At 39.1% G+C, this 27265-nt stretch overlaps 1 protein-coding gene across 2 annotated transcripts; it reads left to right on the forward strand.

Moving 5' to 3' along the window:
- Window positions 1-27167, forward strand: EFCAB3 (EF-hand calcium binding domain 3). Of its 2 annotated transcripts, XM_045525935.1 has the most exons (11): window positions 1-175; window positions 462-515; window positions 6608-6698; window positions 10119-10192; window positions 13528-13671; window positions 14830-14901; window positions 16002-16122; window positions 21884-22077; window positions 22433-22617; window positions 25012-25134; window positions 26812-27167. In XM_045525935.1, exons 1-11 carry the CDS (start codon window positions 115-117, stop codon window positions 27136-27138), a joined length of 1446 nt encoding a protein of 481 aa, XP_045381891.1. In that variant the 5' UTR covers window positions 1-114; the 3' UTR covers window positions 27139-27167. The 2 variants fall into 2 exon arrangements, with proteins under 2 accessions (XP_045381891.1, XP_045381890.1); XM_045525934.1 differs by lacking the exons at window positions 21884-22077; window positions 22433-22617 and having other exon boundaries at window positions 16002-16117.
- Window positions 27168-27265: the final 98 nt, after the last annotated feature.

A 27265-nucleotide genomic window follows, 5' to 3' on the forward strand; every position in this document is an offset into this window, starting at 1 on the left:
AGGCATTTGTTATAATATAGAATCATCATTCTTCAAATTTTCAACAATTTTCACTTTTTACTTTACAAAGGTGAGAAGACTGATACTAGTAACCTGGAAGATTTTCTGGAAGATATGCGGATAAAGCTCGCAGAAGAAAAAGGCATGCAACTACTGAATAATCTGCCAATTGATGGTGAGCATTGAAAATATCACAGTAGCCTTCAAGGAAGGTTGAGCATATGAACTTTGGTGACTGATACTCCCTATGTAAAGAAGTTTCCATGCCCACCACCACCAAAATGATTTCACCAAATTGAGTGCTGTTTCCATTCCTGAGTTTTATTCTTGAAAATGAAAAAAGTATAAATTTCTAGAATAAAACATTTAAAAGTCTACGTTCCTGAAATTATGCATGTTTTATGCTATTTTTAAAATATCTGCATTGCTGCCTGAGACTTAAATTTTTCTCTGTCTTACAGCCAAAGGAAAGGTGTATGTGAACAGATTAATGAAAGAATTGGGGCATCTTGAAGGTGAGTAAGAAGTATGGTGAAAAGGCAGGTAAAACTTAGGTCCTCAAGCTTTGCTGTTACTTTCAATTTCAATAACTTTCAGATTATTAATTCTGCTGTCCCAATTATTTACTATTCAGTGTTTATCCTTACAGGCTCTAGGCACACTATAATCACCAAAATGGTTTAACCACAGCAGACTCAAAACAGTTGTTCCCAACTAGAGTTACATATCAGAATCACCAGGGAAAAAATATTCTAGCATTTAGATCACTAGGCCATTTTCCAGTCATATTGATTTTGAATTTCCAGAGACAGTACCTAGAAATATATTTTATTAAAGAGTTTCCCAGATGTTGGTCAACAGATACAAAGTTATAGTTGGATAGGAAGAATAAGTTTTGGTGTTCTATTGCAGAGCAAGATGACTATAGTTAGTATAATAATAATGTATTTTATATTTCAAAATAGCTACAAGAGAGGATTTTAAATGTTCTCACCACAAAGAAATGAAAAGTATTTGAGGTGATAGATATGCTGATTGCCCTGATTTGATCATTCCACAATGTTTACATGTATTGACACATCATATCATACCCTGTAAATATATAAAATTATTATTTTCAATTAAAAATTTAAAAATTAAAAAAATTTTTTAAATGTTCCCAGGGATTATGATGGAATAAATCCATGAACTTCATATATTCATTTATTTATTTTTCTCCATGAATTTATCAAGTTTCAAATCCTATTGTGCAGACACATCCATAAAGGTTGATTTTGGTCTTTGCCATGACTTACCAGAGACACCTAACTCCTCACTTTCATTTCTTAAAAGTTCTCCTAGGCCAGGAACGGTGGCTCACGCCTGTAATCCTAGCACTCTGGGAGGCCAAGGTGGGAGGATCGCTCGAGGTCAGGAGTTCGAGACCAGCCTGAGCAAGAGCGAGATCCCATCTCTACGAAAAATAGAAAGAAATTAGCCAGATAACTAAAAATATATAGAGAAAAAATTAGTCAGGCATGGTGGCACATGCCTGTAGTCCCAGCTACTCGGGAGGCTGAGGCAGAAGGATTGCTTGAGCCCAGGACTTTGAGGTTGCTGTGAGCTAGGCTGACGACATGGCACTCTAGCTTGGGCAACAGAGTGAGACTGTCTCAAAAAAAAAAAAATAAAATAAGTTTCCCATTAGTAAAATGCTATGTTCTGTGCTTACATAGGAAAGAATGAATGGAAGGTTTGAACATTATGCTGTGAAACTGATCAATAGAGGCAAAGTAAAACTTGTCTCTGCCTTTTTCCCTCACACACAAACAACCTCTATCTTGAATTCATTGTTAAGTAATTTTGATTTGCTCTCTACGCCTGCATCTCCCAACAAATATGACCAAAAAAATTTGGTGTGTCTCTGCAAGCCTAATTGTGTTTCGAAAAGAAGGATCTGAGGCCAGGCACAGTGGCTTAGGCCTATAATCCTAGCACTTTGGGAGGCCAACGTGGGAGGATGGCTTGAGACCAAGCATTCAAGACCAACCTGAGCAAGAGCAAGACCCCATCTCTACAAAAAAAACAGAAAAATTAGCTGGGTGTGGTGGCACACACCTGTAGTCCCAGCTACTCAGGATGCTGGGCAGGAGGATCGATCGCTTGAGCCCAGGAGTTTGAGGTTGTAGTGAGCTATGATGATGATACTACACTCTAGCCCAGGTGACAGAGTGAGACTTGGTCTCAAAAGAAAAAAAAAAATCTAAGAATAAGATCCTTCCTTTATAAGGTACTTTATATAAGTATCCACAAAATGAATTTTAATAAGAGAAGATAAATTTATATTCTGGTACCCACATTTGACATTTCCTAAATGAGTCCTGTTGTATTTTATTATTTGTAAAAGAAAAAAAAAACTTTTGAATAAGTCCAGTCTATCCCACCTATTGCTGCTTCTGTTGCTGGTGCCAGAAAACTTTCAGGAATGTTCACTTGGTATCTTTTATCCCCAGCATTTAAAATCATGCTACCGAATTAGGGATACTGGAAACAATCTGCCATGGTCATGTATGAGCTCTGTGTTCATCAGTAAGTATTTATTGAGTACTCAGGCACTGTTCAAGAAAGTTTGGTGATACACAAGAGATAAGCAAGATTTCTGCTCTCACTGAGGCTTAGTTTTTGAGTACATAGTATGTCCTCAATAAATGCTTATTGATTGATAGAGGTTCTAGTCTCCTGCTTTCAGATAATTGAAAAATCACTAACCCAAGCAGCTATATCAAGGTCATTCTTGAGATAATCCTCCCTATCTGGGCCACTCAGAACAAACAGTTCTATAAAACTGACAACCCCAGGGAACATAGGTGAGTCACCCAAATCAGAATCGGTTGTTAAAAACCATTTATTTACAAATCTGGGGAAACACAACTTTAAAGTCCTCTCTGCTTACTTTTCCATTACTCTTCTTTCTCCTCTTCTATTTCTTCTTTTTTCTTTTTTTATTATCTTCTTCATGTCTCTAAAAAATATTTTTCTTTCATTCCTGTTTTCCTTTGTTTTCCTAGTGTTATTCTTTTCCTTCCAGTCTCTTTATCAAAATATACACGTTGCACAAGGCTACCCTGCTCACACGTGCTTCCTTCACTGTAAGCCCCAATCCACCTCCTGCTACCAAAATGCATTTTACTATGTAAAGTCTACGGTGCATTTTATACATTTTAAAGTATGTTTTGTAATTTTAGAAATTTCATAATTTTAGAAATTTCAAACACTGGTGTCTATTTAAAAGATTCACTAATACTCAATTTCTGCTTATAAGTTTTGTTTATAGATATAGGTATTAAGGGAACAAATTTTATTTCTAATACCATATTGACACATTCTGTACATTCAAACATATACTACTCTCATTTAAGTTTTCACACTCAAATTTCAGATGACTAGACATAAGCATAATGGCATTTTTCACACTTAAATATCTTTTTTTCCAAATTTCCATTTCATCATTTCTATTTGCTAAGGAATAAAGGTGAATTTCAGTTACCTAAGAGGATAAAATGGAGATAACATTCATATATGAACAACTTCAAGACCTGCTAATATTTCTGTCATTTGACAGTAAACATTCAGAACTCCACTCTGGCCTTCACAGAGTTTCAGTTTTTCAAGATGAAAAAGTTCTGTAGATTGGTTGCACAACAATGGGAATATATAAGACAATACTGAATTGTGCACTTAAAAGTGGTTAATATGGAAAATTTTATGTCCTGTGTATTTTACCCAATTAAAGATTTTTTTAAACAATAATTTAAAAATTCTACTTTTCAACAACCCCATCCAATAGGAAATGTCATTATCCTCATTTTAAATCTTGGTAGCCTTTAACATAGTAGGCTCTTAGTAAATATTCACTGAGTCAATTTGTAAACTAAACCTTCCCTTTCTTTCCCTTTATGTCCCTGGCCAGAATGGGAGGCAATGTACCAAGTTTGAAAAGCCTAGGGTAAAGTCAAATTGTGCTCATCATGAACAAACCCCCTGAGCAGGAATATGTAATTTCTAGTGCAACTTCTCCTGCCATTAAGTGAAACCCGAAGCACTTTTGGGGGCCCAGCTATGTAACTAACTAAGCCTTGGGTGCCAGACGTATCTGTGCTTGGTGACAGTAGAATAAAAACACTCCTAACTTGTGCTAGAGGATTTACAATGCCATGAGACATGTCATAACATGAACACTATAGTATCTGCTGAAAATGAGAAATTTTTTCTTTAATTTCTCCTTTTAAATCACTTTTCCCAATAATACTAAAGACTACAAGCCTATGAGAGTTTGATTTTTTTACTCTCTTTCTAGGCTTAAAGAATTACTCAGTTGAGTCTTAATCACCATTCAGTCAAGGCAGCTGGGTAAATATGTTTTACTTGAACAATTTTCAACTCACTAATGAAAATATATTAACATCAAAATATATTAATACAGAATTTAAAACAAAAAAATTCTTCTCCCTCCCTGAAATATAGACAGTGTCCAAATGTTCTTATTCTGTAATTCACACCCTCACGTACCCCAAGGATGCTGAATGACCCATATTGAAAACACATTTGCTCCAAGGCTGGAAGGAGCTTACGGGTCATTCTCTTCCTTGGCCTGAGCCTGAGCAGGGAATGAGGTCACAGTTGTATGATGGAACAAACCCTTTATTGGATTCTTGATCTGATTGAAGCCCAGAAGTGGTAAGCAGCACAGCTTAAAAGTAGGCAAATATCAGGATTTTGTAGGATTCTATGCTGACTCATTTTTTAAAGATCTATAATGTATGAGAGATTGAAGGTATTTTTTTTTAAAATAATGATTATTTTTAACCATGAGGATGATTTCACAGCACCTTTCAAGTGCCTAAATTGTTGACTCTCTCCGGAGTTCCCAGCTCTGTGGTAGGATTTCAGATTTTGCTTTTTTTTTTTTTTTTTTTTTGAGACAGAGTCTAACTCTGTTGCCTGGGCTAGGGTGAGTGCCGTGGCGTCAGCCTAGCTCACAGCAACCTCAAACTCCTGGGCTCAAGCGATCCTACTGCCTCAGCCTCCCGAATAGCTGGGACTACAGGCATGCGCCTCCATGCCCGGCTAATTTTTTTCTATGTATATTTTTAGTTGGCCAGATGATTTCTATTTTTTAGTAGAGACGGGGGTCTCACTATTGCTCAGGCTGGTCTCGAACTCCTGACCTCGAGCGATCCACCCGCCTCGGCCTCCCAGAGTGCTAGGATTACAGGCGTGAGCCACCGCGCCCGGCCGGATTCCAGATTTTGAGCACTTGTAATTAAGTTGTTTAAAAACAACTGCTTTTCACGCTCTGAGGTGAAGACCTGGGAAAAACTGATCAAATTCTAACATTCAGAGACTTATTTTCTTCATAGTTTAATAGTGTTCAATTGTCCATTATTCCTAAGTCCACAGCCTAGTTTTCTCGTCAGTAAACCACCTAATACACTCTACATTTTGAAAAGATAATTGGGGAGATAAAAACCAACAAAGGGGGAAGCCCTACCAAGCCAGCTTCTGGTCCACAGGCCCTATTTCTCAAACTATGCAGAAGTGAAAAGGGAGGGCTAGGGGCCAGAGTAGTTAAAGAGTCCATTTAGGATAGTCTGGGGCAGCAAAACAGCATTGTATCCCACCCCCATTCCTACTTTTAAAAAAGACCAGTTCGTTCATGAGAAATGACAGGGCAGGGATGGGTTTCCCAGAAGGAAACTCTGGGAAAATCTACTTACCATCAGGCAGGAATCTAAGACATAAACTAGTAGGCAAATATTTTAGGAATGGCACAACATTTTATTTCTTGTCAATTGTGACTTAAAATATTCTACTGATTTCATAAATAAATTTTGTCTTCAAATAACTTTTTCCACATATTTCTAGGATGCTTTATCTGTATCACATGGCACTATTTTTATCATTTAATGTGTACAACTTGATGATTTGATATATGTATACATTCTGAAATGATCACCACAATCAAGCTAATTAACATATCCATCACCTCACATAGTTACCATTTGTGTGTGTGTGTGTGTGTGTGTGTGTGTGTGTGGTTAATGCTATTCTCTTACAAATTTTAAGCACACAGTACAGTATTGTGACCCATAGTCACCATGCTATACGTTAGACTTTTAGAACTTATTCATCTTCAAATTTTGTACCCCTTGACCAACATCTCCCCATATTCCCCTCCTCCTAACCCCTGGTAACTACCATTCTACTGTCTGCTTCTGTGAGTTTGACTATTTTAGATTCCACATATGAGTGAGATCGTACAGTATTTATCTTTCTGTGTCTGATTTACTTCACTTAGCATTTCTTTTTATACAGGATCAGTGTGATAATATTTGAAGGGGGGCCAGTGGCAAGAAATTTTGTTAAGAGATCTGGGAACAATAAACAATAAAGTTGGATTCCACATGGCTTCCTAATTTGCACATACCTCTAACTTGAATTTGCATATATTACCATTCTGTGAGGCCAGAGACTTTTCAAACTCCAGAGCTTGAGCTGGAAAAGTTGCAAAAGAATATAAAGAAATTAATCTGTGAGCTGAGTATTAATTATATTTTCTGAATTCCAGACAGAGTCACTGGCCACATGGCAGTTTCAGAAATTAAATCAAAACTTAAGCTGAATCCTCTAACAAAAGTACCCTTCTCCCACAGCAAGAGGTAGGTAATGAATGTACTAAAGTGGTAAGTATATTATAATAAAGGATTATTAAGGTGATGAATATATTAAATGCCCACAAAGACTATGATGAAACAATTAGAATGATCTTCAAATATCTATTCTGTAGCCTGGGCCACATAGTGAGATCCTGTCTCTACAAAATATTTTTAAAAAAATAGCCAGGTATGGTGGCACATGCCTGGAGTTCTAGATACTCGGGAGGCTAAGGCAGGAGGGTCACTGAAGTTTGAGGTTACAGTGAGCTATGATCGTGTCACTGCACTCCAGCCTGGAACATAGAGCAAGACCCTATCTCTTTAAAAAAAAAAATCTATTCTGTGATGTGTTTAGTTATAAAACAAAACATCTGAACTTAAGAGAAAGATTTTTTAATGAGAACAAAAAGATATGCAGACTTTTTGATTAGAGAAGCAAAGAGCTCTCCTTCCTGTTCTCCCAAACAAGAGGCTATTTTTGTCAGCACAGTTGTCAGTTACACATTAAGATATGTTGAGTGCCAGTTTGAAGGAGAAAAAAATTAGAAGATCATAAAGAAGACCTAAATCCCTAGCAAGTCAAAGTATAGAAGAAGAGTCTATATTTCAAACATAGCCAGTAAATGAAATCTGGTAAATTAGCCATGACAAACCCTGGGCTAAAATTGGAAAAGGAGGCTTGCCTGTGATACTAACCATAGTTTTTTCTCAGTTAGCTAACAACAAATTCCAATAAACAGCCACTAATGACTGAAAGTGAGAGCCTGATCTATGTTTTATCTGATCATAAGAAGAAAATCTTATTTCCTTCCCCATAATTAACCACGCACTTTGCCACTTTGAGAGTATTTTTCCTAGTGTCCTTGACTATGACACTCTAAAGAAATGTGTGACTTTTTTAGAGGGAAGTAGGTAAGATAACCTTAACGCAGTCAAGCCCTTGACCTCACTTTCCCTTGCCCTGCATTACAAGCTGTCTTTTGAAGTCGTTGGGTTCCTTGTCATTAAAAGCAGTTACGCAAAGACTGGACAGTACCACATATTGAGGGAATTCCTACATTAGATGAGAGGCTGGATGAGTTTCATTCCAAATATAAGGTTCCAGGCTGGGCACGGTGGCTCACGCCTGTAATCCTAGCACCCTGGGAGGCCGAGGCAGGAGGATCACTCAAAGTCAGGAGTTTGAGACCAGCCTGAGCAAGAGCGAGACCCCGTCTCTACTAAAAAATAGAAAGAAATTATCTGGACAGCTAAAAACATATAGAAAAAATTAGCCGGGCATGGTGGCGCATGCCTGTAGTCCCAGCTACTCTGGAGGCTGAGGCAGGAGGATCGCTTAAGCCCAGGAGTTTGAGGTTGCTGTGAGCTAGGCTGACGCCACGGCACTCTAGCCCGGGCAACAGAGCGAGACTCTGTCTCAAAAAAAAAAAAAATAAAATAAAATAAATAAGGTTCCTTAGTCATTTGAAATATTGCAAACTAAAAACTTTCTCCAATGTTTGATCCAAGATAAGGTTTGAAATTGTGCCAAGAGTATCCTTTTTTAAATGTAGCTAAAAAACCTTATACTGCCTGGTCTACTTCTCTCTTGCTTCTTGAGATCATATTTCTCCAGCTACTGCATCTTTTACATCATGCAAAAGAAATTTGTTTATATTTAGAAATACAGATGGTATTTTAACAATGGCTCAACTTAAAATTTTTCAACTTTACAATGGTATGAGCAGGACACATTCAGTAGAAAATGTACTTTGAGTACCTAAACAACCATTGTTTTTCACTTTCAGTACAATATTCAATAAATTACATGAGATATTCAACACTTTGTTACAAAATTGCTTTGTGTTAGATGTTGTAGACTAATGTGAGTGTTCCGAGTACACTAAAGGTAGGTTAGACTAAGCTATGATCAGTAGGTTAGGTGTATTAAATGCATTTTTGACTTAATGGTATTTTCAACTTACGATAGGCTTACTGGGATGTAAACCCATCATGAGTCAAGGAATATCTGAACAACAAATATAAAATAATCTCTCTGAGTAAAGGCAAAACTGAGTTTTCAGAAGTTTAAGTAGGTGATAAAAACTAAACACCAAAGGAACAAATCAATGTTAGTAAAAGCTGAGAAAATAAGACAAATTAGATAAAGTTCCATGTTGAAAAGTTGAGAACAGTACATTTTGAGAGCTTATCTATCACCTTCTGTTCTCCCAGGCCCCACTTTGAAAATGAGTTGGATCTGATACTCTAGAGGATACTATTAATAAACCATAATAATTCTTTTGTTTAACTACAATGTTTAGTATTTCTTCTAGTTTTACTTGAACTGCCTCTTGTAAAACCACAAAAATTATGAGATTTCATTTTTTCAAACTTTTTTAGTTCTGTGAGTATCAAAACTAAAGGTATTTTAAATAAAATAAATGTATAACATTGTAATTAAATGTTATAATTAAATTACATTTACTTAAATGTAATTAAAGTTTATTTAACTTACCATATCATAAGCAAACCCAGTTTTACAGATACATTTTTGTGTTCTTAAATTGATAAATTACTGCATATCTATACAAAGTATCCCCAAGGTATTAATGTTTTCCTTCCTTTTCCAGATTTTACTTTCACCCAGGGTTCCAAACTTTCTAGAAATGTTCTATCTGTCCTTATCTCAATCCCTATCTATCTCTGTCTCTATCTATCTCTAATGTTGGTAAAAATACAATTTGGCAATTAATGTCACAAAATAATCATGGATGCAAAGGTTTTTGTAGAAGGATATTCACCAAAACATTATTTATACTAGTTAAAATTTGAAACAACACATATATATGTGTGTGTGTGTGCATGTGTGTATCTATATTATTTTAGAGACAGGGTCTTGCTCTTTTGCCCATGCTGGAGTGCAGATTTTTAGCTACGGCCTAGAACTCCTGGTCTCAAGAGATCCACCCACCTTGGCCTCCCAAAGTGCTGGGATTAAAAGTGTGAGCCACTGCACCTGGTTGAAACTTATATTTCTAACAACAGTAATACTGTAAAGCTTATATCCGTGAGCTTTGGAGTCAGACAAATCTGGGTCTCAATCCCAGGTCTTCCACTTGTTATAATATCTGTGTGACTTAGAACAAGTTATTTGATCTCTCTGAGCCTCAGTTTCCTGTTTGGTAAAATGGGGAGAATCAAATGTTTTTAAGGGAGGGGTGATGAGCAAGTATAGGGCAGAGGTGGACCTCAGAGGCCAGTATTTTCTCACTGTCCATCCTGTGGCTATTGGCAAGTGACAGTAATAGGTCCCTTAGGTAGTAAGACTGGATATGTTCTGATGCTTACAGTCATTCCAGTCAGCAAAACCTGATGAACAGAACTAATGTTTGCTGGTTGCACATATGTATTAAATGTAAATCTTTTCATGTCTTTTCTCAGGGATAAAGACTTACCAGGATATCAATGGCAAATACAACACAAAGAAAAGAAGTTAAGTGCTTCACAAATAGAAGGTAATGAGAATCATGCTCAAAATTGAAACATAAAAAATACCCCCTTACTATATCTGACCCTTTCTTCTCAAAGACAGATCTGAAATTTCAAGGGTTTTCAATACCACCCTGTCATTTGAGAGAGAATTAAATAAAAAAAAAAAAACTTTTTGTGGCAGAGGAGGGGAATTGCTTTCCAATGGGCATCTCCCTAGAATTTACACAGTCCTGGTCAAATATTAGTATTCAAAGAGGAATTTGTGGCTGTGGAAAAGAATAAATGCAAGGTCAAATATAAATTAAGTACTGAAGAGGCCAGGCATGGTGGCTCATGCCTGTAATCCTAGAACTTTGGGAGGCCAAGGAGGGAGGATTGCTTGAGGCTAGGAGTTGGACACCAGCCTGAGCAAGAGCGAGACCTGGTTGCTACAAAACAATAGAAAAATTAGCTGAGCATGGTAGCATGTGTCTGTAGTCCCAGCTACTTGGTAGTCTGAGGCAGGAGGATTGCTTGAACCCAGGAGTCTGAGGTTCCTGTGAGTTATGGTGATGCCACTGCACTCTCGCCAGGGTAACAGAGCAAGACCCTGTCTCAAAACAAACAAACAAACAAAAAGTAATGAAGAATATAAACTGAACAACCAAAGTCCCAGGATTTCTCAGAGAAAAAAGTTATGATAAAATTAGCTATACTGGCTACAGTTCATTCATCCAAACAATAAATATTTATTTAAAGCCAAAAATGTAATAGACACAGAAAACACAACAAAACAAGTCAGACATGGTCCCTGCCCTGAAAGGAAGTCTAACATGGAAGGAAGTTAAAACATGAATTTGTTGAATAAATCACTTACATTACAATCTGACATGAATTATGATAGCAAAAATATAGAGTGTTATAGAAACATAAAAGAAAGTCTCCTAGGCCAGGCGCGGTGGCTCACGCCTGTAATCCTAGCCGGCCAAGGTGAGTGGATCGCTCGAGGTCAGGAGTTCGAGACCAGCCTGAGCAAGAATGAGACCCCCCGTCTCTACTAAAAATAGAAAGAAATTATCTGGCCAACTAAAAATATATATAGAAAAAATTAGCCGGGCATGGTGGCGCATGCCCTGTAGTCACAGCTACTGGAGAGGCTGAGGCAGTAGGATCGCTTAAGCCCAGGAGTTTGAGGTTGCTGTGAGCTAGGCTGATGCCAGGGCACTCTAGCCCAGGCAACAGAGCAAGACTCTGTCTGGAAAAAAAAAAAAAAAAAAGAAAGAAAGAAAAGAAAGTCTCCTAACTTGGTCTTGTGAGGGAAGAAGGGGAGTTGCAGAGAAGGGTGAATGATGAGTAGGAGTAAATCAGGAAAAGAGCACAGAGAGGAGTGTTCCGGGCAGAAAGGACAGAATTTACAGAGGCCCAGAGAAAAGGGAAAGTATGATGCACTAGAAAAACTAACAGAAGTCAAACATAGCTGTGTTTGGGTTCTGGGGAAGTTAACGCTTCACCCCTCCAAATTTAGAACCAATTGGGAAATTGACTCAAAAGACAGAAAAGAATCAAAGAATCACCTTTATTGCTCGGAAAGCTGGTTTGGGAAACACAAAGGATTGTCAAAATCAGATTTGCATTTTTAATTGTAAAACTGAGCTAAATTCCTTATGGTTTTATAAAATTTTAAGATTTCTAAAGTACCTTAATAAACTTTGGTGTTCACTTTAAGGGATCTGTTTTAGTCAGGTGTGGTAAGACACGTAGATGTGGAAATGACTGCCATGAAGTAAGTTTTTTCATACTCACAGATCCCTAGAGAAAGGAGGCACAGCCTGCCAGGCAGGGTCACATGAGGAAGCACCAGGGTCAGTCAGGAGGTAGTCGGGGCAGAATGTGGACAAGAGCCTTTACTGTGGTTTCCACAGAAAGGAATGGGCAAGGCAGGTTAGGATTAGCCAGTTGGAATAATTTCAGTGGGCTCTGGGATATAGGGGCTGTCCCTAGCTGCCTGATACCTGCCCCTGGAGTGATCAGGGCAGGGGAACAGTGGCCCTGAGTATAAGAGCTGGAGAAAGCAAGTGGTTGGGGGTATGGGCTCTGGATTAGTTGGTTTGCATATGAAAGGAAGACTCACAAACTGGTAGTTTTTACTGTCTCTAGGAATTGGGTAGCCCTGAGAAGGGCAGTCCCTCCAGGGCCAGCAAGGTGCCAGATATCAAAGCATCAAATACAGAAACTAGAAAATGTGTTCATTACAGTGCTTAATCCTCGGCTTTCCTATGAAAGCTTAATTTATTCATTCTACAAGTATTTATTGAACACTTCAAAATCCCCGGCATCTTCCATTGTCACTTTTGGTTGGTATCCTTGCTTCCTTCTTCCTTGAAGAAAACTAAAGCAATCAGAATAGAATTTCCACGGACTCCCACCTCCAAATCTACCTCCTTATCAGCATCTCTACCTACTCTGCCTTCCACCAATTTTTTAAACAATTTGAGCAACAAAAATAAATAATACAGAATTGGACTATAACCCAAAGTATAAAATAAAAATCCACGAGTCCACACTGATTGAACTAAGTGATTGTATTTTTAATACAAAGAAGAGACAAATGGCAGAGGTAATAGTAGCTAGAGGGGGAAATGAGGTCACAAACTTAGCAGCTTAAAACAACACAAATTTATTATCTCACAGTTTTGTAGGTCAGAAGTCCAGGTGGGCTCAGCTGGTTTCTCTTCTCTGGGTGTTACAAGGCTGAAATTAAGGTGTTGGCCAGCCTGAAATCTTATTTGGCAGCTCTGGAGGACAGTTTGCTTCCAATTTGATTCAGATTTTTGGTGGAATTCAGTTCCCTATGGTTATAGGGCTGAGGTCCCAGTTTTCTTGCTGTTTATTATCAGCCAGGAGCCTCCCTTAGGCCCTTATGGCTGCCTGCATTCCACATCATGTTACTCCTACATCTTCAAACCAGCAATGACGGGTCAGGTCTTTCTCATGCTCTGAGTCTCTCTGACTTCTTCTGCCACATATCTCTTGCTTCTAGCTATGTAAAGGATCATGTAATTAAATAGGGCTCAGGATAATCTATCTTAATTATATCTGCAAAGTCCCTTTTGCCACGTAAGGTAACATGTTCACAACATCTAGGGGTTAGGGCGTAGACATCTTTGGAAGGCCATCCCACCTACCACATTTGGTTTTCCACCAATTAGTTTCTTCCAGTTCAAATTCCATAAAAAGACACTGTTCTTTATAAGAAATTTCTATTAAGTCTCTCAACACTTTTTTAGAACATAATCTCCAATCAACTGTATTGTCTGTCCTAGTCTCATTAGCGTATGTATTTCTTCTTGAATAACTGTCTTGAATTCCATTTCCCCAGCCTTCCAACATGCCTACAGCTTCTTCAACAAGGATAAAACAGGCTGTATTGATTTACATGGAATGATGTGCACTTTAGCTAAGTTGGGAATGAATCTAGCCAAGCATGATGTCTATAATGAATTAAGATGTGCTGATATTGATGGTGAGTACTTTTCTCATTATTTTTCTCCTAAAAGATTTTGGTAAATATATATTTTTCTCTCTGTGGCTGTATAAACATGAAAAGCAAATCTTACTTGCTCAAAAATATGTATATGTGTGTGTGTGTGCACGTGCATGTGTGTGTCCTTTTGAGGATATCAGTGAAGTATGTATACAAGTTATGAAATCAAATTAATGCTACAAAATGGACTATTTGAAAATCCTGTGTGGAAACTAAGAGTGACTGTCTCGTTTCAATATCAAATACAGGTTACCTGTCATGATGTACATTTTGGAGGGTACCTTGAAATAATAGATACAAAGTCAATAACAATTTCAGACACACCACATTATCAAGAAAATCCAAGCCCTTTGTTTCTGTTTGAAGCATAACAGAACAAATCTTCCTTTTCCATCATTAGGGCCCACCTGTATTGAATTTTAAATCTCACAGCATTTTTGTTGGTATTTTTAAAGCATACAAATAATGTTTTTATTGAATATACTGACCTAGTTAGTGATTGGTAGCCCAAGCTGATATGTTGCATGGAAAATACATTCAGCATATTGTCTGTCTCCTCTTACCACTCTCCACCCAACTGCCAGTCCTCCATTTAGTTCCACGTGTGATTCAACATCACCAGTTAATTAAGATGTCACTTGTTTCCACCTATTCTGCCCATTTTTCTATTAGTTCTTGGAAACACACACATGCACACCTCTAATAGTACTCACTATCCTTTCATTTTAGTGGAAACAGGGCACAACGTGAGGATGTTATAATAGGAATAATGGGGTGGGAAAGCAGGGTGGACTCTACAAATATAGCAAGTCTCTGGGAAAGGAGTGAATGGACAGACTGCAGTCGCTGAGCGCCCCTAGATTGATGCTTGTATACCACCATCACTTCTTCAGGCTGTGGGGGGCTACTGTAATGGGGCTGAGACCACTTCAAGAAGACCATCACATGTGGCTTCTCAGCCTTTTGACTGAGACCAAGTGAAGAAGACCGTCACTTGCCTGAGCATATCTCCAGCCCTAAAATGCTCTGATTTTAAGTATTAAATGGTCCAGAGTGTTTTAATTTTTATATTTAAAATATATTCTGATAATTAAAATACATCTCATCCTTGTTCTGAGCCTTAGATTTCTGTTGCAGGAGATGGGAAGGTGAGCTTCTCAGACTTCATGAATGTGCTAACAGATAAGAACTGCTTCCTCAAGGCTGTGTGTGAGTAGAGGTGTTACCGAATAGCAGGCCGTTGGGCAGCTACAACTCACTCCACAGTAAACGTTATTCACTTAGGCTCTGATCACGAGGCAGAGCAGGAAGGTGTAGTCTGGGATACGACTCACCTTTGTACTGCTTCTGCAGAGCAATATTTGCTGAGCAAACTGATATAGTTTTAGAATTTTAACTTAAATACATCAAGTGGGTATTGTCCTGGCATTGTCCTGAAAGCCTCCTATGGGAGACACTGCCCTTTGGTCTCCAATGAGAACACTCAGGGAGCGACTGGTATAGAAAAATTTGATCTCCTTTTATAGTGTTTGAATTCTTTACCAAATGTATGCACGACTTTGAGAGGCATTACTTTATAAAAGAAAAAAACATTTTTTTTTTCAGAGAAAGAAAAATGCTCTCTCTCATGCAAATTTGGGGTGTTGATAATTTACTGTTCTTGAAAAAAATACCTTCCTCACAGTGATGAAGCTTCTACCCTCAGTGCTGGAGAGTTTGCTGGAGGTTAGAGAGCATGTTCTCACCCAAGGCCGTACATGATGTGTAGTTATACTCGAAATACTGTTATTAGTACTCCCATCGTTTGTTTATGAGTTTAGCAGCCTGCCTAGGAAAATCTAACCACTACTCATATCATGTTTTCTAGGATAAATACATTTCAAATTCAAAATACTATATACAGTTTTGAAAATACACACATTCATAAGCTATGAACTACCCTTAGGATAAAGGGAAGCTCCTGCCTGCAAGTACTACTATAGCAATGGGGCTTTGCCTAGAACCTCTGCCTAGAAGAACAAGACAATAGTCTTTAACATATAATTCATGTTTAGGTTAGAAGTATCTTTATATTTACTTAGAAGTCATTAAACTAAAAGTGTTTTTATATTCCATGATTATTCTGTCTGCTGAGTAATCAAAATGGCCTTTCTACCAAATAGAATAGATTTTTAATGTTTTACTGTATCTCTAGTCCCTGACTTGATATTATTATTATAAATAATCAGTAAAAAGACTGTCATTTTATTATTTTTTGATAGATGGTTTATTCAGAAGGCATTTTGAAATCTTCTCTTTTCCCTCCATAGTTCCAGAAAAGGAGACCTGTTTAGATTTCGCTGGCAACCCGGGGATCCTATTGTTTGAAATCCTATCAAAGCTTGTAGAGACTTCAGCCCTACCCAGAAAGGCTATACTGGAAATAGTAAGGTATATGGGAAGGAAAGGGACAAAAACAGCCTTTTCAGAAGTATTTCTGAGTATATTAACATGGCAGTCACCTCTCATTAACATCCAACTCCACAGGGTCTGGTCCAAAACAAAGGAGAAGGTATCTGGACAGATGCTCACAATGTATAACATGAGACCTTATTCCTTCATCCCCACAGTCCTGCCTAGCTCTGAAATTGCAAAGCTGACCTCAGACCATCTCAGGGCCCCATTGAGGGCCTAAAACACTCAAGAAATTTCAACCTTTCATATCTCAGGCCAGAAAATCCCAGCAGAATAAGACTTTTCTGGGATGATTTTGGGTAGACTTAGAAATCCAGTTTGGAATACAAGACACTCCTGTTCATGCTGAAATTACCAGGGGCTCTCAAGAGGGCCTCTGACTCTGGGATGAGAGACAGCAAGTTCACACCTCCCAGGGTAGCCTTTGGACTAGAGCAGAGCCAGAATCAGACTTGGGATAAAGGATGTGGAAACATTCTCACACCCAAAATTGTTTATTTATTCCAATATAAAGTATTAAAAATAAATCTCCTCAATCTATTTTTATCATTGTATCAATTATAGAAATTAAACAAATGTCACCATTATCAATCTTTTGACCTCATACTCCTTCAAAGCATTCTGGTATCCCACATAGAGAGATTTAAAGGTGCAGAATATTACCAACAATGTAAAAATACTCTTCTTCCCATCAATAGGTAGTCTCTTTATACTACCTTATCTCCCTGTCAGATGTGGAACAGAGGGTGCACAAAATTCTACTTTTCATTCCAATTCAAAGGTACTTATTAAATGCTTGTTGTGGGTACACAAATCTGGCACATTGCTTACCTTTCAGCCTCAGTTTCCTCATGCATAAAATGGGGATGATAATAATAATACCTACCCTTTAGGACAATTGTGGGGATGATGTGTGATAATGCATGTGAAGTACTTAACACATTATAAGAGCTCAATAAATGTTAGTTATTGTTATTATGTAGAAGCAACTAGAATAAGCATAGAATATACATGTTATCTAATTTAATCCTCACTTCCCTAATGAGTAGATATTACTATCACTTCTCATTTTACAGATGAAAAAACTGAAGCACAGGTCAGTTAAATAACTTTCCCAAGAGGCATTGGTGCCTAGATTTTAGTACAGTCTGAATTCAGAATCCATGCTCTTATCCACCTCCCTGTACTGCCTCTCATACTCAGTAAATGCTTGGGTAACGTTAGCTGACATTGGTGTTTTTATTGTTGTGGTGGTAGTGGTTGTTATTCATCTGGTTATTATGTATCTAGTTATCTTGCTATTGCCTGGTACCTAAGGAAATTAAAACTGTTTAAGACATAGCATTTCCATTTAAGGAGCTTAAAATATAAATGAAGAGAAAAGCCATAAATATGTGGATACTTAAATATACAGAAGTAAAATAATATAAAATATGTTATATAATTGTCAAATAAGTGACAAAGATAATTTAGTTTCCTGAAAAGCAGTTCTTGAGCTAGTTAATAGTTGAATTTGATAGGTATTCATACAGTTGATACCATTTATTGAACATTTACTAAGTGCAAAGCTCTGAGCAAGCACTTTACATACATTCATTTTTCCCTAGATAATGACTAGTCTCTGTCCTTGCACATTTTGACTTTTCCTCCCCTCCCCTGCCTGTTGCACAGTCTACTTTCAACACTCCCTGTGCCTAGCTGACTCCTTGACGCCTACAGCACCAAATGACCCTTTTAAAACATTGCAGATTATGGCACTCCTTTGCTCAAAACCTTCAGAACCCTCCCATTTCCCTCCAAGTAGAAGCCAGTGTTTATGATGATTTATTGGCTCTCTGTGTGATCTGCACTTCCCTGAGTTTATCTCCCTCTGAGTTTATCTCCTGTTACTCTGATGTAGCCATGCTGGCCTCCTGGCTATTCCTCAAATACACTAGACATGCTTTCACCTCAAGGGCTTTGCACTTCTTTTCCCCTCTATCTGAAACGCTTTTCCCCTGGATATCCCATGACTCACTGTACTCACTCTCACCCACCTCGGGTCTTTGTTCATGTCATCTTAGTAAGGCCTTCTCTGACCGCCCTACTGAAAACTGCAACCCTCCTATCACTCCCTGTTTCCCCTTCTCTGTTTTATTTTTCTTCATACTATTTTCACCTTCTAATATACTACATAATTTACTTATTTATTTTACCTGTTTTCTCATGCTAGGATGTAAGCTCCATGAGAGAAGGGATTATTTTTTGTCCGTTGTATTCACTGCTGTATCCCCAGAGTCTAGAAAAATGCTTGGTATACACCAGGCACTCAGTAATTATTTGTCAAATGACCTCATTTAATCCCCAAATCAAACCTGTGAGGTAGGTTCCAATACCTCCACTTACATACAGACAAGGAGAATGAGGCACACAGAAGATCACGCTGTCTCTCCAGCCCACATCCCCCTCGAAAGTTTCCATCTGCCTACCGGGCATCTCCATTTGGAAGCCTACAGGCACCTCAAACCCCAAATGTCAAAACTTAACTCACCTCCTTGCCCCACGCCCACTTCTACTAGTTCTTCCACTTGGGTTCCAAATCTCAAGGAATGGTGTTGCCATCTCAGTGTGTTTACCCAACTGCCTGGGCCAAAGGCCCCGCGTAATCCTCAGTTGTTGCTGCTCTCTCACTCCCCACATCCAGCCAATCACTAAATCCTGTCTATTTTACTTCCTAAACATGAAAGCCATACACTTCTCTCTAACCCCACAGAAACTACCCTCGTGTAGGTCACTATCTTCTCACACTTACTGCAGTATCCAACCTTGTCTCTCTGCCTCCATTCTTGCCATCTCTATCTATTTTCCATATTGCATCTAGATGCTAACTGAACATAACATTTACTTGGAAAATATGTTTTGAGTGCCTACAATGCCAATCACAAATCCAATCGTATCACTTACCTGCTAAAAAGCCTACAATGTCTTCTCATGTCCCCTCTGAAAAAGTTCCAACTTAACATGACTTTTTCTTTCTTTCTTTCTTTCTTTCTTTCTTTCTTTCTTTCTTTCTTTCTTTCTTTCTTTCTTTCTTTCTTTCTTTCTTTCTTTCTTTCTTTCTTTCTCTTTCTCTCTTTCTTTCTCTCTTTCTTTCTTTCTTCTTTCTTTCTTTCTTTCTTTCTTTCTTTCTTTCTTTCTTTCTTTCTTTCTTTCTTTCTTTCTTTCTTTCTTTCTTTCTTTCTTTCTTTCCTTTCCTTCCTTCCTTCCTTCCTTCCTTCCTTCCTTCCTTCCTTCCTTCCTTCCTTCCTTCCTTCCTTTCTTTCTTTCTTTCTTTCTTTGCTTTCTTTCTTTTTCACTCTCTTGCCCTGGCTAGAGTGCCGTGGCATCAGCCTAGCTCGCAGCAACCTCAAATTCCTGGGCTCAAGTGATCCTCCTGCCTCAGCCTCCTGAGTAGCTGGGACTACAGGCATTCACCACCACACCTGGCTATTTTTTTCTATTTTTAGTAGAGTTGGGGGTCTCACTCTTGCTCAGGCTGGTCTCAAATTCCTGAGCTCAAGCAATCCTCCCACCTTGGCCTCTTAGAGTGCTAGGATTACCGGACTGAGCCACCGCGCCTAGCCTAACATGACATTTTCAAGGTAACTTCAGGATAAATTCTTTGCTTGGCTCTCCAATCTCATCTCTTATAACATCTTTTTTCATACCCTAGACTGAATTTTTATTCAGGTACTCAAATACTCCATGCTCCTTCACCTCCTGGTAGTTGCCTAACACATTTTCTCCTTTCTTGAATCAGTTTCCTAGGGCTGCCATAAAAAATTAATACAAACTTGGTAGCTTAAAATAATAAAAATTATTCTCTCACAGTTCTGGACACCAGAAGTCTGAAATCAAGGTGTCAGCAGAGCCACACTCCCTCTTAAGATCGTAGGGGAGAATCCTTCTTTGCATATTCCAGCTTCTGGTGATTCCTGGCATCCGTGGCTTGCAGCAGCACACCTCCTATTTTTCCCTCCATTTTCACAATACTTTCTTCCATGTGTGTCTCAATTGTCCCTCTTCCTTCCTGTATACGAACATCAGTCATTAGATGAGGCCACCCTAAACCCAGGAAGATCTCACCTCAAAATCCTTAATTCAATTATATCTGCAAAGACCTTCCAAATAAGATCACATACACAGGTACAAGGCTTAGGATGTGAACGTGAACGAACGTATCTTTTTGAGAAACACACTATACCTGTGTACGCTTAGCTGACTCCTGGTTATCTTTTAGGTCCCAGTCACTAGTCACTCCCTCTGAGACACCTTTCCTGACTCCCAATTCTGGGTCAAGTTCACTCCTACATGCGTCTCTTTTCCCTATTATACAGCATACTGCACTGTTGAAATTACAGTCATTGATATTTGAGGCATGTGTGTTTGTAAATCAGATGTTTATACTGTGATTCAGAGTTTCTTATCATAGATAGCCTGCTGTACTTATTCCTAAAGAATTTATAACCTAAAATGTCCGGTAACGTATCTCCTAAATCTGTTCATATACATGTACATACACATACACTCCAAAAAAAGATTGGAAAGAAATGCAACCAATAGTAATTTACAGCTGAGAATAGTGGCTCATGCCTGTAATCTCAGCCCTTTGGGAGGCTGGAGGTGGGAGGATCACTTGAGGCCAGGACTTCAAGACCAGCCTGGGCAACATGGTGAGACCTCATCTCTATAAAACATTAAAAACAACCAGATGCAGTGGCACACACCTATAGTCCTAACTACTTGGGAGGCTGAGGTGGGAAGACGGCTTGAGCCCAGAAGTTCCAGGCTATAGTGAGCTGTGAGCTTGAGGGACAAAGCAAGACCCTGTTTCTAAAAAAAAACAAAAACAAAAACAAAAAAACAAAAAAAAATTGTGCTTTACTCTGGATAGGAAAATTACTGGTAGTATTTTCTTCTTTATACTTTTCTATGTTTTCCAAATTCTATGCAATGAGAATTTTTTATTTATTTATTTTTGAGAATTTTTTAATTTAAAAAGTTGCATTTTAAATCCCAACACAAAGTAGGAATGATAATAGCATGATTAATGTTTGTATTCAAGCTGGTATCACTTAAGGGTTTGTCAAGGATCATCATCCATAAGTATTTTTCTAGAAAAGACTGGGAGGTTTGGGGGAAGACAAAGGAAACCAAAAGCCAAGGACTACAGATATAAAATAGTCAAATGTGGGCTGGGCGCAGTGGCTCATGCCTGTAATCTTAGCACTCTGGGAGGCCGAGGCGGGAGGATCTTTTGAGCTCAGGAGTTCGAGACCAGCCTGAGCAAGAGCGAGACCCTGTCTCTACTAAAAATAGAAATAAATCATATGGACAGCTAAAAATATATATGGAAAAATATTAGCCAGGCATGGTGGCACATGCCTGTCTGTAGTCCCAGCTACTCGGGAGGCTGAGGCAGGAGGATCGCTTGAGTGAGCTAGGCTGACACCAAGGCACTCTAGCCCAGGCAATAGAGCGAGACTCTGTCTTAAAAAAAAAAAAAATTAAAAAATTAAAAAAAAATAAAAATGTCAAATGGCCTGTGGAAAATATCAGTAGCTATTCCATAAATGTCATAGAAATAGGCACCCAAATATTATTGAATGAATATGCAAATGAGATTTAAAAGTTTGTTCAGCATATGTAACTTGCAACTTGACAAATTTTTGGCCTATAGCTCTTTTAATCCATTTCTGAATTACTATTTTTTTAAAAGCTATTTCCAAAGAAAATTCCAGCATACTGGTGCAGAAATATCGTGGAGTCCCTATGTTACAGGTTATGGAAAAAGGAGACTTAAGCCAGAAGTGTACACACCTTCAAGCTCAAGCACAGCTGCTTTTGCTAATGCTGCCCAAGCTGCAATAATGAAAGAAAAGGATTTATTTAAATTTCTTGAAGAGCTCAAGAGTAAGAGCCATTTGTTCTCTCTCCTGTTGTAAAGGATTTATGTGTGTATGACAGGTCAGAAATAAGTACTAGAGGCCAAGGGCTATAAGAGCAGGACCACAGCCTATTCTGAGTGACTGGTCTCTGTCACACAGATATCATGTGAAAGCAAATGTACATCTTACCTGAATCTTCAGACACCTAGATGAAGCATAGAGTCAGTGGATGGGTGGGGGGTGGGGACAGGAGAGTGAAAAAGGGGGACCACGGCCATGGGAGGAATAGATAAAGAGCAAAACAGGCAGCACATGTTTGTCTTTTATGTGACTTTCTTCTCACCTTGCTTGTGATGCCATTCTTCTTCTTATCTTTTTAGGATGCAATCCCCCTTCAGACAGCCCATATTCAAAAATACCCATCTTTCCACTGCTTCCTCATATGGACGGGTTGGTGATGGGAAAGCCATTCAGAGACTTACAGAAATTAGAAATGTTAAGGAAAAAGGAGCCTTTGAATTTCTTTGATAACTATTTTTTCCATAAAAAAGACTGGAAAACACAGGTGAGATTTAGATTATGTCACATTAGCTAGTTTAAATACTTAGATTTTTAAGTATTAATTTAATAGAACTAATAACATACTTTTTTTTTTTTTTTTTTTTTTGAGACAGAGTCTCACTTTGTTACCCGGGCTAGAGTGAGTGCCGTGGCATCAGCCTAGCTCACAGCAACCTCAAACTCCTGGGCTTAAGCGATCCTACTGCCTCAGCCTCCCGAGTAGCTGGGACTACAGGCATGAACCACCATGCCCGGCTAATTTTTTTGTATATATATTTTTAGTTGGCCAGATAATTTCTTTCTATTTTTAGTAGAGACGGGGTCTCACTCTTGCTCAGGCTGGTCTCGAACTCCTGACCTCGAGCGATCCGCCCGCCTCGGCCTCCCAGAGCTAGGATTACAGGCGTGAGCCACTGCGCCCGGCCTAATAACATACTTTTTACAAATATTTTTAGTCATATTTCAAACCAGATTCCATAGCCATGTCCCTAAATTTAAGCCCAGGTGTAAATATTTCATTTAATTTCAACAAATAGTTAAACTTACTGAAAAATAGAACCCTAGGTTTGGGTTTGGGTATGGGGAGTATAAGAATAATAACAACAGAAGGCCCTGAGGTCCAACCCCGGACTGCTCTCCAGAGCTGCACTTTGGACTCCCTCAACCAGCTCTAGATTGTGGCTGGGCAGACACCATGGGATGAGAGAACAAGTCCACAGCCTGATGGAAGGGCCACCCTGCCCTTGGCTGGAACTCCACTACTGTCCCAGCTGCACCTTCTGGCCCTGCTTAACACCCTGTTGCCTCTAATCTATTTGCTCCCCTCCCAAGATATACTCTGTCATCATGAGTGGTTTTTTGTTGTTGTTGTTGTTGTTGTTTTTGAGACAGAGTCTCACTCTGTTGCCCAGGCTAGAGCGCCGTGGTGTCAGCCTAGCTCACAGCAACCTCAAACTCCTAGGCTCAAGCATCCTCCTGCCTCAGCCTCCCAAGTAGCTGGGACTATAGGCATGCGCCACCATGCCTGGCTAAGTTTTTCTATATATATTTTTAGTTGTCCATATAATTTCTTTCTATTTTTAGTAGAGACGGGGGCCTCGCTCTTGCTCAGGCTGGTCTCGAATTCCTGAGCTCAAATGATCCACCTGCCTCAGCCTCCCAGAGTGCTAGGATTACAGGCGTGAGCCACTATGCCCAGCCATCATGAGTGTTAAAGTCTCAGGCAAGTATACCCAAGTTACCCAGGTTTGTCACAGGCCTCCCAGCCTAAGAAACAGATCAAGATTTAACTGGAAGCCAGTCCACCCAGTGGGGCATCTCTGGGATCCAGAGGTCCATGTATTGTTGACACCACTATTAATTCTCTAGAAGGCCCCTCCAGACATAGTACTTAAGAGTCCCAGAGAAGGCCAGGCACGGTAGCTCATGTCTGCAATCCTAGCACTCTGGGAGGCCGAGGCGGGAGGATTGCTTGAGTTCAGGAGTTCAAGACCGGCCTGAGCAAAGCTGAGACACCACCCCTCCACCCCCATCTGTACCAAAAAGAAAGAAAAAAAAACAGCCAGGCATGATGGCTTGTAGTCCCAGCTGCTCGGGAGGCTGAGGCAGGAGGATCACTTGAGCCCAAGAGTTAGAGGTTGCTGTGAGCTAGGCTGATGCCACAGCACTCTAGCCCAGGCAACAGAGTGAGACTCTGTCTCAAAAAAAAAAAAAAAAAAAAGAGGGAAGGAGTGAAAAATGGGTTAAAGGATGGAGAAATCCTAAGACAGAAAGAAAAGTTAGGAGAATTCATATTAGATAGCTTTAATGAGACAAGCTCATCAGCTGAGAGAGTTTGAAAGTTCGGTTTTCCAGCAGCACTATGAGGATGGTAAGAGAGTTAACAGCGAATGAAGAAAAAAAAAGTCAAGCAGTACCAAGGGCTTGAATGAGGTAATACACATTTTCAAAGAAAGCAATCGCATTTTTACATGATTTCCACCAGCATTGTTCACCAGCCCAAGAACAGGGGAAAGAGATGGCTGGTTCCCTAGGAGAAATTTGGAAGTAACAAAGGCTGTGCTCTCTGGAGGGCACAGTCATTTCTGGTGCTTTGTGATGGTGGAAGGTTTGGGTCATGATGATGTTTGCTCCTCCATATGCATTCCACATGGAAACCATCTGGTCTATACGTCTCTTATGAGAAGTCTTCATCATTATTAAGGAGAATTTACCAAATGTGCATTTACACATGGCACTATGCTAGGTGCTCCAAAACTAACAAATGGTTTAGTAATAACCTGATAAATCATATACAAATCCTTTCATCATAAAATATACTTCTGTTTATTATATATTTGTTGTTGCCTAATTCAAACTAAAATGTATTACTAACTTTCTTTTTTAAATGTACATAAAGGCAGCAAATGTAAAGCCTATTGATCCTGCCTCAGGCTATTCAAGTGAAATCTATGCCATTGATCAAATGTTCAAGAAAAAGCAGACTTGGACAGTGGCTGATGCAGTTGATATAAAACAGCAGGTGAGTATTCATTGTTGAATGCCTTCCCAGAAGGCATTGACAAAAATATTCTCTACTTAAATACTACACCATAAAACCAAGAAACTTTTGATGTGCCTTATGCTTTTAAAATGAGACAAGATTGTTTCTCATTTTAACCCATTGTAATGACAACATTTCTTGCTCCACAATCAAATGAATTCTAATGTTAAGTGTTATGATTTCATCCCTGCCTCATTTCTGGGACACTCATTTGTTTCATGCTGGAAATAGCAAACTAATTAAGGTAGGAAACCGACAGTCACAGTGAGTGGTGTACTCAGGGAATGGTGAGTAAAAGCATCTTTATTATAGCAGCTAAAGAAATAATAGTTTCCTAAGCACCAGGCACCATACTCTACACTGCTGATTCACTTAATTATCACAACAACACTTTAACGTAGGCTCTGTTGTCATTTCTTGTCATTTTACAGATATGCACAGAGAGGTTAAGTGATTTGCCCAAAAGCACATTGCTAATAAGTAGTAGATTAAGATTATAAACATGGGAAATGTAGCTACAGAATACACACTTTTTTTTTTGAGACAAGGTCTCACTCAATTGCCCTGGCTAGTGTGCAGTGGTGTCATCATCACAGCAACCTCAAACTCCTAGGCTCAAGCAATCTTCCCGCCTCAGACTCCTGAGTAGTTGGGACTACAGGCATCCGCCACCAAGCAAGGCTAATTTTTTCTATTTTTGGTAGAGACAGGGTCTCACTCTTGCTCAGGCTGGTCTTGAACTCCTGACTTCAAGTGATCCTCCCATCTCAGCCTCCCCCAAAGTGCTTGGATTACAGGTGTGAGCCACCGTGTCCACCTGGAATACACACTTAACCATAAATCTATGCTGTCTACTTTTGTACCCCACAGAGATAGAGATAGACAAGGATGTTACTTATTTTATGCCACCTCCCTCTGCATTTGATACTAATGATCAAGCTCTCCTTGACACTTCTACTTCCTTGGCCTTTCCAGTACTGCATCTTTGGTTCTCCTTGTACCTCTGTGTCCTTTCCTCTCTCTTCTCTTTCCTGAATGTTCGCCCCTTAAGTATTGTTTTTTTTTTGGTTTTTTTTTGGAGATAGTCTCACTCTGTTCCCCGGGCAAGAGTGCCATGGCCTCAGCCTAGCTCACAGCAACCTCGAACTCCTGGGCTCAAGCAATCCTTCTGCCTCAGCCTCCCGAGTAGCTGGGACTACAGGTGTATGCCACCATGCCCGGCTAATTTTTTCTATATATTTTTAGTTGTCCAGCTAATTTCTATTTTTAGTAGAGATGGGATCTCGCTCTTGCTCAGGCTGGTCTCAAACTCCTGAGCTCAAGCGATCCTCCCACCTTGACCTCCCAGAGTGAGTATTAGGATTACAGGCGTGAGCCACCTTGCTCAGTCCTAGTTCATTGTATTTTTAATATTCTTATAATATTTCTTACTATCTCATTATTCCCAAGTAATATATTTTGATTGTCCATCAACTCCTAGCTCACATGTCCTCAAGAGGCACAAACTCTTGAGGCTCAGTGACTTGAGGCACAAACTCTTGAGGCTCAGTGACTTTCAAGGCCTGGGAACATAACTCTTGGAATATCTATAATTGTAGTCCACAAATCAAAGATATTTTAAGGTAACTACTGTAAATTTCTGTTCTCTCACTGCAGGTGAAGAGAGCTACAGACGCCTATAATTTAGGAATTGCCCTTGAGCACCGGAAAGAAATGCTAAATCTCTGGCGCAAGATCCGAGGGGATTTGATTGGGATAGACACTAAAAATGAGTCCTTTTATGACACCTTTTCTACTTACACATGGTCCTGGAATGTTTGTCAAGAATTACTTTCTCCTAAGGACTTAAAGTTATATGATGCCTACATGAATAGAAATTCCTTCCACAACTCTGGACTCTCTTCCTCATCAGACATCAGTGAAAGTGACACAGAGACAGGAAGAAAAAGAAAATGGCAAAGTTCCAAAGGGTTTCAACAATGAAATTTCTACATTTTCTAAACAGCTCATCACAAACTACTTTTTCATAGTTATCAAAATTATGGTTGCTTGCTTTTGTCTAGCACATCCTTAGCAGCTGGAAATTTTGACATCCTTTGGATTCTGACCA

Source organism: Lemur catta, chromosome 15 (genome assembly GCF_020740605.2).
Source record: "Lemur catta isolate mLemCat1 chromosome 15, mLemCat1.pri, whole genome shotgun sequence".
NCBI classification, from domain to species: Eukaryota; Metazoa; Chordata; class Mammalia; order Primates; family Lemuridae; genus Lemur; species Lemur catta.

Bases quoted from the DNA above. Each gene is read 5' to 3' on its own strand.
- EFCAB3 (XM_045525935.1), top strand. From the start codon at position 115: ATGCGGATAAAGCTCGCAGAAGAAAAAGGCATGCAACTACTGAATAAT. The intron at 16,123-21,883 runs GTATATGGGAAG...TTTTTTTAAAAG, and splicing joins GCTATACTGGAAATAGTAAG to CTATTTCCAAAGAAAATTCC. The intron at 22,078-22,432 runs GTAAGAGCCATT...TTATCTTTTTAG, and splicing joins ATTTCTTGAAGAGCTCAAGA to GATGCAATCCCCCTTCAGAC.